Raw genomic sequence first — 15,276 nt, forward strand, 5'->3', positions numbered from 1 at the left:
TCTTTCATTTTTTCCTGCATGTTCTGTGTTTAGGTTTTCATTTTACACTCCATATATTCCGGTTAGACGTAGTCCCACGTCAAAATCAAAACAAACGGTGTTCTTTGCTCTTCTCTCACAAAAACTATTACCCCATAAGAACGCGTGGTTTCACCTATACTACTACAATGGCTTCGTTCCACCTTCACCATAAACCTACCTTGTTTTTCATCACTGCACAATATGGAGGATGGACCACTTGAAGCATTCTCGATTTTTGTTTTGGGTAGGATCGATTCCAACACTGAATCGGAAATACGAAACCTGAGAAGGGATAGGGGAGAGTTGTTTTAATTATTTCAATAAGTTCTGAGCTTTTCTCATTTACCCGGAACTCATTTTTGTGTTCTTATTTTTCCATCGGTGTCGCATCCACTAACAATAAAAGAAAATCAATTTTAGAACTTATCGTTCCTCGCATTTCTCATCATTCGTCTCGAGAGCGTCTCGTCCCATTCTGCCGTAATCTTGCAAAGTGACGCAAGCGCCAAAATTGACATTTTCCTTTTTTTGTTATAGATCGATGAAGAATTCCAAATGCTTTCAAACAACTGCGAAGTTTTACAGAAATGTGAAAAAATGACCCCGTAAAAGTCTAAAAACGGAGTGGCGCAAGCGCCATTTCCACTGTGATGTGGCGCAAGCGCCATTTTCCTATGGTGTGATTTAATTATGATAGGAAGTGATTTTCTATCTGATCTGATAGCATAGAATGGATTAGCAGGGACAGCAAATTTCACATAAAAACATCTTCCGAAATGAACGTTTAGCATAATGAAAATCACTTTTCCAAAAAGTTCGTCATGTCAAATATTTTAATCCAAAACAGTCCATCCCCATGCAGTGCTACATTTATAATAGAAATTTGTTTCAGAACTACAAATAATGTACTTTGCTCTGTTTATAAATCTCGTCAAATATTTAAATTCATAAAATCAAACTCACCTCAAAGGAAAAAAATATCCTTGATCGATCACATATTGCACATAAAAATTGTAACTAATTAGTTTAAACTCATCAATTTAATTGTTGATTACCAGAATTGATGTCTTTTGATGGCAATGATGTCTTCTATCCTCAGGTATCAAGCGATAAAGCTTCTTGACGCTGTTTACTTTCTCACATGCTCATTTCTCTTTCGGATGGATTGAAGCTGAGTGTTGATTGAAGGGTAAATGTCGGATTTGGTGAAAAGCTGCACTTTTATAAATCCTCCATCGAAACGCATCTTGTAACAAAACTTAAAACATACTCGCATAAACTGTATCTGCTTTACATCGGATGATTCTGGACGGGATTATCTTATGTTTTCAATTGTATTTTGGGTTGGAAAAAAACGGTACTGTCTAAAGGGTGTGTCACATCAAATTGCATCACGGAAAAAACGCTGTAGAAATTCGCCCAGTAGACCGATCCTTTTGAAAATTTTTGACAGTAAAATAAAAACTATTAAACAACTTTTGGCATTTTATTTTTATTCATACTTCGAGCCCAAGCCCGTATGCTCGCACCTTCCTCCTTACCCTGTCCATAAGGTTCTGTACAACGTCAGGTTGTAGTTTTTTTTTTTTTTTTGAACAGAAATCCATTTTCTCTTGAAGTCCGCCTCCGATTTGACAACTTTTGGGTTCTTCCGGAGGGCCTGCTTCATAATCGCCCAATATTTCTCTATTGGGCGAAGCTCCGGCACGTTGGGCGGGTTCATTTCCTTTGGCACGAAGGTGACCCCGTTGGCTTCGTACCACTCCAACACGTCCTTTGAATAGTGACACGAAGCGAGATCCGGCCAGAAGACGGTCGGGCCCTCGTGCTGCTTCAATAGTGGTAGTAAGCGCTTCTGTAGGCACTCCTTAAGGTAATCCTGCCCGTTTACCGTGCCGGTCATCACGAAGGGGGCGCTCCGCTTTCCGCAAGAGCAGATCGCTTGCCACACCATGTACTTTTTGGCAAACTTGGATAGTTTCTGCTTGCGAATCTCCTCCGGAACGCTGAATTTGTCCTCTGCGGAGAAGAACAACAGGCCCGGCAGCTAACGAAAGTCCGCTTTGACGTAGGTTTCGTCGTCCATTACCAGGCAATGCGGCTTCGTCAGCATTTCGGTGTACAGCTTCCGGGCTCGCGTCTTCCCCACCATGTTTTGCCTTTCGTCGCGGTTAGGAGCCTTCTGAACCTTGTATGTACGCAGACCCTCCCGCTGCTTGGTCCGCTGGACGAATGAACTTGACAAATTCAGCTTATTGGCGACATCCCGGACCGAACTTCTCGGATCACGTCTAAACTGCTTAACTACGCGCTTGTGATCTTTTTCACTGACGGAGCATCCATTTTTGCCGGTCTCCACCTTCCGGTCGATGGTTAGGTTCTCGAAGTATCGTTTTAGTACTCTGCTGACCGTGGATTGGACGATTCCCAGCATCTTACCGATGTCCCGATGTGACAACTCCGGATTCTCGAAATGAGTGCACAGGATTAATTCACGACGCTCTTTTTCGTTCGACGACATTTTTTCCAAATTTACGAAAAATTGAGAGTGAAGCATGGCCAACGTAATCTATACACTCTTATCTGATTATAAGCGAAAGCTGAAGATATAATTCCTAAAAATTAAATTTCTATAGCTTTTTTTCCGTGATGCAATTTGATGTGACACACCCTTTATAATTGTTACAATCGGGTTCTCAACTATGTTAGCCTGTTCAACGCATGTTACAAAGTCGGAAAATGTGTGGAACTTTTCTCCCTGATGCTTTCTCATGCTCCACAACAAATTGGGGTTGGTAAAATAGCTTAAATAAAACGGCATTTTTTTCAAAAATCAAGTCGATGGCAATGTTTTTCCATCAAGTGTACACAATTGGAACAGATCAGATTTTCGTAATGTACGCGTAAGCTGATTATACATGCAATTTTACGAAAAGTCTCGTACTGAAAATTCTTCCCTCTGGCGCTTGCGTCACTTTGCAAAATTACGGCAGAATTGTGGTTGGCAGTATTTCTCCGAGATGGAAAATGAAAGGTGGGAAGATTTTTTAAATCTGTGACGTCACAGATTTTGTTTATGTATGTTACTTTTCTTATAATAGTCCACTACATAGGAAAAGTGTTGTTATTAAAAGTAAAAATAAACAAATGAAATGAACTACTTTTTTCCTAAATCAATGCTAGCGTTCAAAATCACAAGGGCCCGACATTTTAACGGAAACTGAAATTTCAGTGTTTTTGAAGTGTTCTAAACATAATTTCAATTCAATTTTACTTCTCGTTACGTCGACCAAAAACGTAAACGAATCATACAATCTTTTGTTCCTTTGACGGATAAACATTTGAGACGAAAAATTTTCCGCTTGCGTCTTATTTTTAGACGACTGAAATTTTTAGCACCTTAATTGTGAAAAAGTAATTACAATTGCTGACAACTGTCAAACTTCCATGAAGTTGCTCTAGAATCCAAACATAGTAGACATTAGAATACTATATCTGAAATCAAAGAAATAATTAAACATTTTAGTTCGTGATGTTTCGTTTTTTTTCATGATGCGAAAAATATGATTTGGAAATCTGTAATTAGCTTCTGTATATCCTCTTTCAACGTTATTCGTTGACACATTCAATTTTGTACCATTTGAGTAACTGGTATGTGAACTTCCTATCTTCCTGGCTACTAACACAATCAAAGTTCAACACAACCAAAACCCGTGAATCTTCCCACCTTCTATTCTTCATCTCGGTATTTCTCCATATTTCAACTGTGCTAAACGCGAATGTCTAGGGAACCACTGCTCATTATGAGTAACGCAGTGTCTCCACCGAACTCTGTACATTCAATGTTACATCGTGATACATCCTATTCCCATCAACTGTTACACTGTTACACTTCCAATCTTACGGGACGTTCTTTCGTAAAAAATAAACTCTTGAGTCTTGTTTCTGTACACTGCGATGTTTATGTTTAGTTTGGGTTTCTTTCTCAACATTGTATCCAATCATAAAACTGAACGCTATGTTCCAGTCTTCACCATAAGTTATCATCTCTTGCAATTGCATTGATTCCGATCGAACTGACTGAATCTTCGCCGATCACAACATATAGCAACAGTTGGGAGTTTTAAGTGACCGAAGAAACACATCCTCTCCGTTCAGAGGGAGCAAGATTCGGTTGTCTAGTAAATCTAGATACATAAATTTATAAGCACAGAGGAGTACTCTACGCACGCACACATCATGCGTGTGTGTGTGTGTGGCCCTACAGAAGACTTAATTTTAAGTCGCTTGCGTAATCTGTTGTATCTATCTATTCAACAACGTAAAAGTAATAGTTCGAAATAAGTACCTTAACAAACGTCTTTCGTACTCATTCCTGTTTTTTGTTTTGTTTGTTTGTGTTGTGGAATTTTGTGATTTTCTTTCATCCATCGCATTCATTCTCTATCACACACCAGAACCACTTGGTTCCTTACACTACTGGCTGATGCCATACAATCTTACCGCGTAGACAGCCCGATACGAGCAGAGGGAACTTCGGGCTGAACTTACAGCTAACCACCACGTCCGAGTGGCAGTGTTTTGTTTTAATCTCGTACAATAGTTTCGGGCTGGCTTTCTCCCGGTCCGCGATGAACGGCAGCTCGTTGCATTGCGCGTTGAACGCCAACAGTCGGACACCGTAACCATGGGGGGAGCAGATTATTCGCCCGTCCGACGAAAAGCAGGGCTCTTTGATGAAGCCTTTGCCCTTGTTCGGTTCCTCTATGTAGTACAGCATTCGATTCACGTTGACCGTTATCGTTTGCTGGAATTTCTGCTGATGTTCCGCTGGGGATAGTGGTATCAGCCCGCTGGTGATACCATACACGTTGGCCATATTAAGCGACCGAGTATTTTCCACCCGAAGATTTCGGTTCCGCAGCGACACTTCGGCGGCCCAGATGTCCGAACTCGGCGTAGGGAAATCGCCATTCGGCTGGTTGTTGGATCCCACACGGTTTCCACTGGCGTTGTTCGGTTCTGCTGGTTCACCCAGGGCGATATTCACAATTGCTGCTCCCGGCATGTTGGCCAGCCCACCTCCTCCGCCTTCGCCGGCCGTATGTGCATCTTGGTTACCGCTCTCACCCTGTTGGTCACCCTCGGAGGCCGCGGCGGCGGTCCCATCCTCTTCGTCGTCGCTGTCCATTTCCTCGCTCAAGGAGATCTCCTGGATGTCGTGTATACAGCTCCACTGAAACACACAAACATAGGCGAGCATCAGAAGAGAATGTCGGGAAATTGAAGTCGATCATTTGAATTCGGAGGTCAACTTTTTTTGTATTTATTGATTTGGCTCGGATTTTGTAGATGCATTCTTTATGACCTTTATGACAGAAAAAATGCATTACTATAAACAGCTGTAAATAGTGATAATATCAGGGGATAGTAACTTCAAGCAAAAAAGTGGGGCCGATTCGAGATTGCTTTTATGTAAACAGTGAACTTTTTTTACACTCTAAAAATTGCACCGACTTGCACTGACAACTGAATGATATTGTCCTAAGACAAGACCAGACAACTGGCTTCTTACTCTTCTTCGTCGTCCAAAAACGAAGCCATGACATGAAGATGCCAGAGCTGCCAAATATTATAAAATATCGGATTTTTCAAATTTCTATTTTAATGAATCGTAACATTTGGTTGGTGCGAATTCAATAATTATTGCATATTTTCAAATAGACAATCTCAAAAATATGCTTTAAAAGCATAAAATAAGTCTTTTAAATACCCATATCTATAATATAATCGTTTCCAAAACAAATTTGGGATTTTTTTTTAGCAAATAAATCTAATCTGACAACCGTTACAGCGTTATGCAGATTCTCATTGTCTGAACCAAAACATTCTATCTTATTATATGAGCAGGAATACAACCAAAACAACGTTAGGAAGCCATTTTATTCATACAAAACGTAATTCAAAAATAAAAATGAAGTGTAAAGCCTTAAATTGTGAGCGAAGGACGGATACTCATCCTGAGTATAAATTTTATCGGTTCCCTCAAGACAAAAATATTCGGAAAGAATGGATTCGATTTTGCGTGAACAGTGAATTAGAAGTTCCATTCTTTGAAATCAAATCAAGCACAAGAATATGTAGCGTAAGTATTAAAAACTAATTCTAAAACATATCCTAATACTAGTATATATACAGGCTCATTTTGTTGATGGGAAATACAATGAAAATGGAGTTACGAAAATTCCGACCTTAGCTGCATCCGCGAATGAGGAATGGGAAGAGATACAAAGTATTGAGAACAATTATGATTTGGTTGACGTATATGAAGTAGATAAACAACTACAGGAAGAAATATTTCGTTTGAAACATCAAATTTCCAAGCTGAAAAGGTAGTGTGTCAAAAAATATGTTATTTTCTAATATTTTATATTGATGTAACCGTTAATAGAATTGTAAAACAATGGAAGAAAAAATGCGGATATCTGACCTCGAGAATTCGTGTAAAACAACCCTTGAAGAAGCTTTTCAGAGAAGATCAAATTAAGCTATTAACAGGAGAGGTTAAAAAAGTGAAACGTTGGTCCAATGAAACGATTACGGAAAATTTACAAATTCGGTTTGCATGTCAAGGTGGATACGACAAGCTTATTCAAAAAGGCTTCCCGTTCCCATCCACGAGGACTCTACTACGCCAAATTGAAGGAGTTCGTTTCAGTCCTGGTATGTAATTATAATCATATGTCTCATCGCATGTTAATATATGAAATGATATTTTGTAGGTATTCTTGAAGATATATTCGAGCTGCTACAACATAAAGTCTCCACAATGTCGGTTGAAGAAAAGGACTGCGGATTGGTTCTAGACGAAATGAGCATAGACGAGGCAAATGAGTTTTGCCAAAATACGAAGCAGTTTGTTGGAACAACAACGCTTCCTATGTCCCAAACTTTAGCCTGTAAAGCTTTGGTATTCATGCTAGTTGGAATCGCAGCGCGCTGGAAACAGGTGGTTGCTTTCGAGTACACCGGCAACTCTATACAAAAAGAGTTTTTGAAGAATGCTGTATTGTCTGCAGTTTCAAGAGCAGAGGGAATCAGTTTGCGTGTCCATTTTATAACAACAGATTCCGGGTCCGAAAACCAGCGCATGTGGAAGGATTTGGGGCTCGATATTCGTCGCAAAAATGAGACATTAAATGCTGCGATACCTCATCCAAACGCTGAGAACAGAATGCTAGAGATCATACCCGATCCCGTACACGTATTTAAAAATACAGTACATGGCTGGTTGAACAATGTCTACCTGAAAGTTCCGGATTGGTATGTTCGTGAAAAAAAGCTAACATCCAATATTGTTCATCGAGACCATTTAACCACAATCGTGAACTCCGAAATAAACAACACGTTGCGGCTTTGTCACAGACTAACGGCCTCGGATGTGTGCTTTGACAACAGAACATCTTCAATAGATAAAATGAAAGTATGCAACGCAACAAAATATTGCAACAGGACGGTGGCTGCAGCATTGAAGTTTCATGCGGAAATACGAGAATTACCGGAGCTTCTTACTACCGCATGCTTCATAGAAGACTTTGCTCGATGGTTCGAGCTTATCAATAATAGGGCAGAAGAAAAAGTATTTTGTTTGAATGATCCTATGAAATATGACGAGGATATCGCTCATCTGAAGACCATGGTGCGGTTAATGTATGATCTCCAAGTAGGACACGGACATTGGAAACCATGGCAAACAAGTGTAATCGTTTGCACGAATGCAATTGTGAGGTTGACAGATCGACTTTTGCATGAAGGACACCCACAAATATTTACATCGCGGTTCGTCCAAGATTGTCTGGAGAGTCTTTTCTCATTGATTCGTGCAAAGCAACGACGCCCAACTCCATTGCAATTCAGCAATAACTTGAAAATTGTGACTCTTTCGCAATACATGACCGTAGTACCGAATGCTTCGTATACAGCCGATACACAACAACATCTTATTGGATTGATAGATTTGCTATCAAAGCGGCGTGAAGAATGTTCAGCCCAGAAATTGATGGACAATGAAGCAGCATCGACATCATATCGAATTTCAGCTTCATCTAATTCTAGTGATAATGTGGATGATATGAATATTGAATTCGACTATGAGTACACCGTCGATGAAGCGAAAACTTTTCTCGACAGAACAGAACAAAATTCGTTGTTCTATATAGCTGGTTTCATCATCAAAAAAATTATTCAGCGGGAAAGAACATGTCAGCAGTGTAACAAGAGATTGGTAGTCAGCAAAACACAACCTAGATTGTATCAACCGTCTCTTTTTTCATATTTGCGAGCTACAGCTTCTAACTCTCCCATCTGCATAGTGAATGATGAGACTTTTAATTTCTTCTTAGCAATGGAAATTCTATTCCGAAATATGAAATCGCATTTGGAACCTAACGAAGCTGATTTGCCGAAGAAAATGGCAGGAGAAATGTATGTTTTGCCATCCACTTTATTCCATTGTGAAAAAACAAGGAATGACATTATAAAAAAATTTATATCTTTTCGTTTAAAAAGCGGAGAAAACAAAAAAACAAGGAAACGAAAATTTGATAGCAGGAGCATGGCATGGTAGAAATAAAATATATTAGTATCAGAAACCAAATAGATTATTATTAAACTAAACTTATGTCCATTTCCATTTTAGTGTTGTCCGAAAACTCATTTTTTCCACTTTTTCCCAAAAATGACTTTTTCAAAAAATCATAACTTTTGAACCTCTGAACCGATTCAGATGATCAGTAAATCTAATTGAAGCCAATGAGGTAGATTTTTAATAGAAAAAATATTGAAAAAAGTATTGAACTTGGAAAGAGGGTTCTAGAGAGGTGTTTTTTTCGTTTTAGAGTCATTATTTTGTAAATTTAACATGTTTTAAGTCTTCGTTCAATATTCTTATGTGACTAGACTAGACCTATGCGACTAGAATCCTATCTTTCCGGTAAGTGTGATATTTTTTCAAAAAAGATTGGCTTATTGGCTTCAATTTAATATGTCGATCATCTCAATCAGTTCAGTAGTTCAAATGTAATAAATTTTTGCAAAAAATTATTTTTGGATAAGAGTGGAAAAATGATTTTACGGACGACCGGTTAACTTTGAAAAGTCACTCAAAAACACAAAAAAGCCTATCTGATATCGAGATATGTTATGTAATAAATCCTCAGCTTTCAAGAAAAAACATAAAATATAAAAACATAAAAACAAAAAACATAAAAATAACAAAAAACAACTACAATCAATAGTTACGAAAACAAAATTCGATTTCTTGGCAAGCCTAATATTTTTCCAAAAAAGATTAATTGGCTTCAATTTGATATATCGATCATCTAAATCGGTTCAGTGATTCAAAAGTTATGAATTTTTAAAAAAGGCACTTTTAGGAAAAAGTTGAAAAAAATGATTTTTCTTCGCTTATTTTTTCGTCGGCCTATTTCCGCCACTTTAGTGCCAATCACCGACATCAGGGAGGCGACTCCACCTGTTCCTACCTATCAGACTCAACAACTCATGAGCCGGGCCAACTTCTTTTACTTCCGCTCCGAAGGAAGACGTAACCAGAGATTTTTCGCCTCAGAAAATCCCAACGACGCCAGCTGGGATTGAACCCAGGCCGATCGGATTGTGAGGCTGTTACGCTAACCATACAACCACTGGCGCCGTCTAAAAAATGATTTTTCGGACCACCCTAAAATAAGAAAAGGTCACCCTAACGAAAAAATAAAAAATACGGGTCTAATATTTTGCAATAAAGAAAGAAACTACCACTTTTCATGGAAATCTGAGGAGCACTATATCGGTTTGACATGAAATGGATGTATATATATATATATATATATATATATATATATATATATATATATATATATATATATATATATATATATATATATATATTAATTTTTCAATTCAATCAAAATATAGTAACAAAATAATTAGGTAAAACGTGTATACAATTCCTTCACATTTCCTCTAAACTAAGTATCGTAATATCAATTAAATTCATTTTTTTTCTAAATTCAATACAAACCCAACGTAATTTATTTTTATTAGCAACACTGGAAAAATCGACTTTGTTTACAAAATTTATCGAAATCGACCAATCAGAAATCAGAACGACTGACAGAAATTTGGTCCGTATCTGACAGAAATTTGGTCCGTAAAAGACCCCCTATTGTCTGATCTTATCTTAGATATTGTCAATTTGTGCGAGATGCCTCAAAACAGCTGGGAATAAATATTGTTTATATACAGTAAGTTGCATTTAATGCGACGTTTGGATTATTGGCCAGACCTGTAATGCTTAATTGGACATTTTTGTAAACATCTAGTTTGGGGCCCAAATTATGGCGCCACATTGAAGTTGCCACCAGACGTAGACACTATACAACTCACATCGTCAATGTTCAATTACAAGTCAAAATCGCCTCCAAAGCGACACTGAGTGGTGCCTCGGCATGTCGTATAAAATTTAAATTACTGTATTATAGTGTTGTTTATGTTCGCATCATAAGCAATGAACACACATTTATTTTCCACTTGCAACAGTATTCACGATGATTGGATGGATGAATATACGACTTATACATGCATCTAGTGCGACTATTGTCATGCGTATATACGATTTACTACAGACAACCAAAAAACTAATGGCGGAAAACGTTCTTGATGATTATAATAATTATTATAGATTTTTGTAAATACATGTATGTTTCAAGAAAAGTGTTTAACTTTCACGTTGCTTTTTTTTTATTTTTAACTTTTAAGAACGGAAGATTATCTGTTTGCCGATCTTTTGCGTTCTGATAAACATAGCGACAAAAATAAATTAGTTCAACTTCGTCATTCAATTGCACTTAACTCAAAACTGTAAACATGAGATTATGAACTTGACAAACCAAGCTGCCAAGTATGCCAACCCACCAAACATTAAATTGTATATAGAGCATCGAATATCTGATATTTTTAGTGGTATATGATGCACCCAAATAGCATATACAGTAAGTTACCTCTAATCCTCGACATACCGAGTCACTACTCAGTATTGCATTAGAGTTGATTGGTCTGTAATTGGACATTCACGATGATAGTGGTACAATGTTCACATCTGGTGGCTACTTTCAATCTGGGGCCATACTTTGGGTATCAAACTCGATGTTTACAAAATATCCAATTAGAGATGAAAATGTCCAATTATTTGTGTCCCATTACATGTCCGTCCAAATAACTTAATGTCGAATTAGAGGTTACTTACTGTACAATTATTAGGCAATACCTAATAACATAATAAGTCTGTTGTCATACGAATATACGTTCATCACTGCTGTCTCCGCCCAGATAGTTTCTGAGCAAAGTTCCGAAGTAGAGTAGACTGGCTACCCGATGTAGAAGTGATGAGATATGATCGAATATAATCAAGACGCTTGATGTATACTGATCGACGGATTTATTGTGACTGATTTGTTCTTGACATTTTGTGCCCTATTTATACTATTGGCCCATAGTCATTTGAATAGCCTTTAGCAATTGTTTCTTTGGTCGGGTTCCTTCTCGAAAGTTCGCTATAAACAATTACGCGTTGTATAGCGGGTTCGTTTCCATCCGTTCCCGTTCTATGACAATTGGGATGTTATTGTTTATTTGTTGTGATTATTGTGTGTTGTACAAATAATGTTTTATGTTTTGTTCCCGATGAAAAGGTGAGTATCGATTAATAAACAAATATGTAGATGCGTTAATTATTATTCTTTTCCAGTTGCGGATTCAGGATGAGTGTTGATTTAAATGTGTTTAGTGTTTTAGTGTTAAATGGTGTTTGTTGTTTTGTAACTTTAAAGTTTTGTTTAGATTTAAATAAAGTGTTGAAAATTACATTGTGTATTTTCCTTTGATGTGGTCCGGGCCGCGACATTCCGCCCATCAAAATTGGGTATCAATTTTCTTGATTTCTGATACGTTGATGAGTATTGGTAATAGGTTTGATGTCCGTTTCATGTTCGCTGATAGGGTATTTTGGTATTTTCCATGCTCGATATTTGCCGCCCACCATGCAGGATTAGGAAGTTGATCCTTGTTACTGACTTTTGTTGTCGATGTTTTGAGTGTCCAGTTGGGTGGCTACCGCCCGCCGTGATGAATCGATGTAGGATTTGCTTAATTTTACGATGCGATGGTCGATACGATATGTTGCTGCTGAGTTGTGTAGAGTTTGACTTCCGTTGCGATTCGATGAAATAAGTTGCGTTGATTTCTTTGATACGAGTTTCTGTCCACCTGGATCAATTGCAAACATCGTTGACGATATAGGTCCTGACCGATTGATTCTCTGCTGTGGGTATGCTAATGTGTACAATGCGTTGTCCTGATGGAGAATTAAACGATCGCTCGTCCATCGCTATCTCCGTTAACATGTTGAGATTTGTTGATGTGTTATTAAAGGCAAAGTGATATCGCTTGTCCATCGCTGCCTTTACTGATTTGTAGTGATTAGCGGTGGTTGTTCTCCGTCGCTCGTAAACCAAGATGCATGCAGGATCAGAAACTTTACTATACGATGTGAGTCTGCCTGCATGCCGTTGAGTTGATTTTGTTGAGCTTGTTGGATTACCGACCTGACTGGGAATATGCTGGTGCTTTGTAGTCGTTCGTGCGTCGTCTCGATGGTAGGCTGAGCGTCTTCGCCGGTCCGTTGACTCGTTTGTATTCGGTGAAGATTGTGACAGCGTATCTAACGGCTGATGTGTTGCAGAAGATTCATCGTTATTTCTATTTAACGAGGCCGAACCAATAGCATGTGAATCGTCCCAACATTGTGTGCGATATCGCTCGTCCATCGTTGTTTCCGTTAGTACGTTCGAAATTGTAGATTGCGGCAAATCCATTGGATGGTGAGGCTCTTGAAGCGGATTAGTTGAATACTCATCTGATGCCGATGAATCATTCAACAGTTGGACCGAGAAGATAGCTGGTACGTTGTCGCTGTGGTAGGCAATGCGATGTCGCTTATCAATCGTGGCCTCTGTAGACTTGTACAGCTCCTGCGCTCTGCGTTTGTGTTCCACTGGCTCGAAGGTAGAGATATCGTCGCTGCCTTCCTCCAGTAGCTCGTCGAAGATGACCAGGTAGTCTCCAAATGCTTCGTTCAAACTGTCTCGCTCAGTGTTGAGATAATCGCTGCTGGCTGAGTAGCAGTCCAAAACGTTGACTCTTGCAGCAATTTTCTGCAACCGCCGTTCCACCGCAAAACGTCTTCTTCGAAGTCGATCCATGTTTCGACTGTGGTTTGATTTTCAGGATTACAGCGTTAATCCTGTCTACAGCGCCAATGTCTCCGCCCAGATAGTTTCTGAGCAAAGTTCCGAAGTAGAGTAGACTGGCTACCCGATGTAGAAGTGATGAGATATGATCGAATATAATCAAGACGCTTGATGTATACTGATCGACGGATTTATTGTGACTGATTTGTTCTTGACATTTTGTGCCCTATTTATACTATTGGCCCATAGTCATTTGAATAGCCTTTAGCAATTGTTTCTTTGGTCGGGTTCCTTCTCGAAAGTTCGCTATAAACAATTACGCGTTGTATAGCGGGTTCGTTTCCATCCGTTCCCGTTCTATGACAATTGGGATGTTATTGTTTATTTGTTGTGATTATTGTGTGTTGTACAAATAATGTTTTATGTTTTGTTCCCGATGAAAAGGTGAGTATCGATTAATAAACAAATATGTAGATGCGTTAATTATTATTCTTTTCCAGTTGCGGATTCAGGATGTGTGTTGATTTAAATGTGTTTAGTGTTTTAGTGTTAAATGGTGTTTGTTGTTTTGTAACTTTAAAGTTTTGTTTAGATTTAAATAAAGTGTTGAAAATTACATTGTGTATTTTCCTTTGATGTGGTCCGGGCCGCGACAACTGCTATAAAAAAATGGCGGAAAATATTAAAGTAAAATGTTCGGCCCGGGGAATCACCATTTTTGTATGTATATAGAACTTTTATAAACATTTATGTTTGTACAAATAGGAATTAATCAATTTAGGGATTTTTAGGGATATAAATGTTTGATACGAGTGGTGGCGACGGTTATAAAATTACTCCGATGGGATCTCGTACGGCTATCTGAAATATGATTTTAGGGCAATTGAAGCTCTTACATATGATACGAAAGAGTTACAATCGGATACGTCATTTCTGATTGTTTATTGTGCTTTAGTGGAAATATCGCAAAATTTATATAAAAATGGTTAATTAATATTCAGTACTACATGTTTCAAGTAATCAATAACATGAAGTAAAAAATTTCATTCATATTTTAACAATTTAAAACTGCCTTCGGGCCTGCCCAGCAAATCGTAAAAAATTCGAGGGGTTGTATCCGAGACACGACCGCTTAGAACGTAGGACTACGCAATCCTTTTTCTTTTGAAATTTGATGGTTTATCATTTCGAATATTATTTGTGAATACGTCGAAATTTAATAAATAACTCTTGAGAAAAAAGTTCCGGAGATCCTGAAAAGGTTTAATGACTTGCGTAGTTTTGTAGAATCATTTCGAGAAGCAACGATCATTTTTTACCTTTGCGAGAACAATACACTAAATGGTCATATGTCGCAATTTGTTTCTTTATATCAATGCATGCATTGCACTAAAAATTACCAGGAGGCATCCTCGCGCATCGCCATCAAAGACGAATGAACTGTCTTAGTTTCAAGTGTCTATAATTCGAAAGAAAAAGAAGTGCATCGTCATTCAACAAGCATCAAACACGCGTCCAACAGATGCACACAGTTACAGTGCTAAAAATGAAGTATCGCGAGAATGACCGTTTCTCGATTATCGTTCAAAGCCGTCAACAAAGTTTTTCTAAGTTTCTATGTTTCGCGCAACGAAAACAAGCAACACACAAAAAACCAAACACCAAACATGTTTAGAAGCGACCTATAATCATTTGCACTCTTCTCTTTTTTCGCCTTCTTTGCCATGACTCGGATGGTTGTGTTAATTACAATGCCAGATGCACATCAAGTGAAATATTCGCTAGCGTTCACAGCTCGAGGGGAAACATTAAACACAAAACGAGCAGAATAAGCGACCTTTGTTGTTTCGGGCACAGAAAGATTCTGAGAATTTTCCTCAGAGGAGATGCAATACTTATACGCTAGTGACAGCTTACTTGCTATGCAAGGGTGAAGTTTACTTCGCAA

At 38.3% G+C, this 15,276-nt stretch overlaps 1 protein-coding gene across 1 annotated transcript in view; it reads right to left on the minus strand.

Moving 5' to 3' along the window:
• Positions 1–3,960: 3,960 nt before the first annotated feature.
• Positions 3,961–15,276, minus strand: part of LOC129761906 (DDB1- and CUL4-associated factor 10 homolog) — a 70,720-nt gene continuing 59,404 nt past the window's right edge. Inside the window, exon 6 of the mRNA XM_055759750.1 lies at positions 3,961–5,257. Coding sequence (XP_055615725.1) covers positions 4,493–5,257 — 765 coding nt within the window. The 3' untranslated portion in view covers positions 3,961–4,492. The remainder of the gene's footprint in view (positions 5,258–15,276) is intronic.

This window comes from Toxorhynchites rutilus, chromosome 1 (assembly GCF_029784135.1).
Source record: "Toxorhynchites rutilus septentrionalis strain SRP chromosome 1, ASM2978413v1, whole genome shotgun sequence".
Classification (NCBI taxonomy): Eukaryota; Metazoa; Arthropoda; class Insecta; order Diptera; family Culicidae; genus Toxorhynchites; species Toxorhynchites rutilus.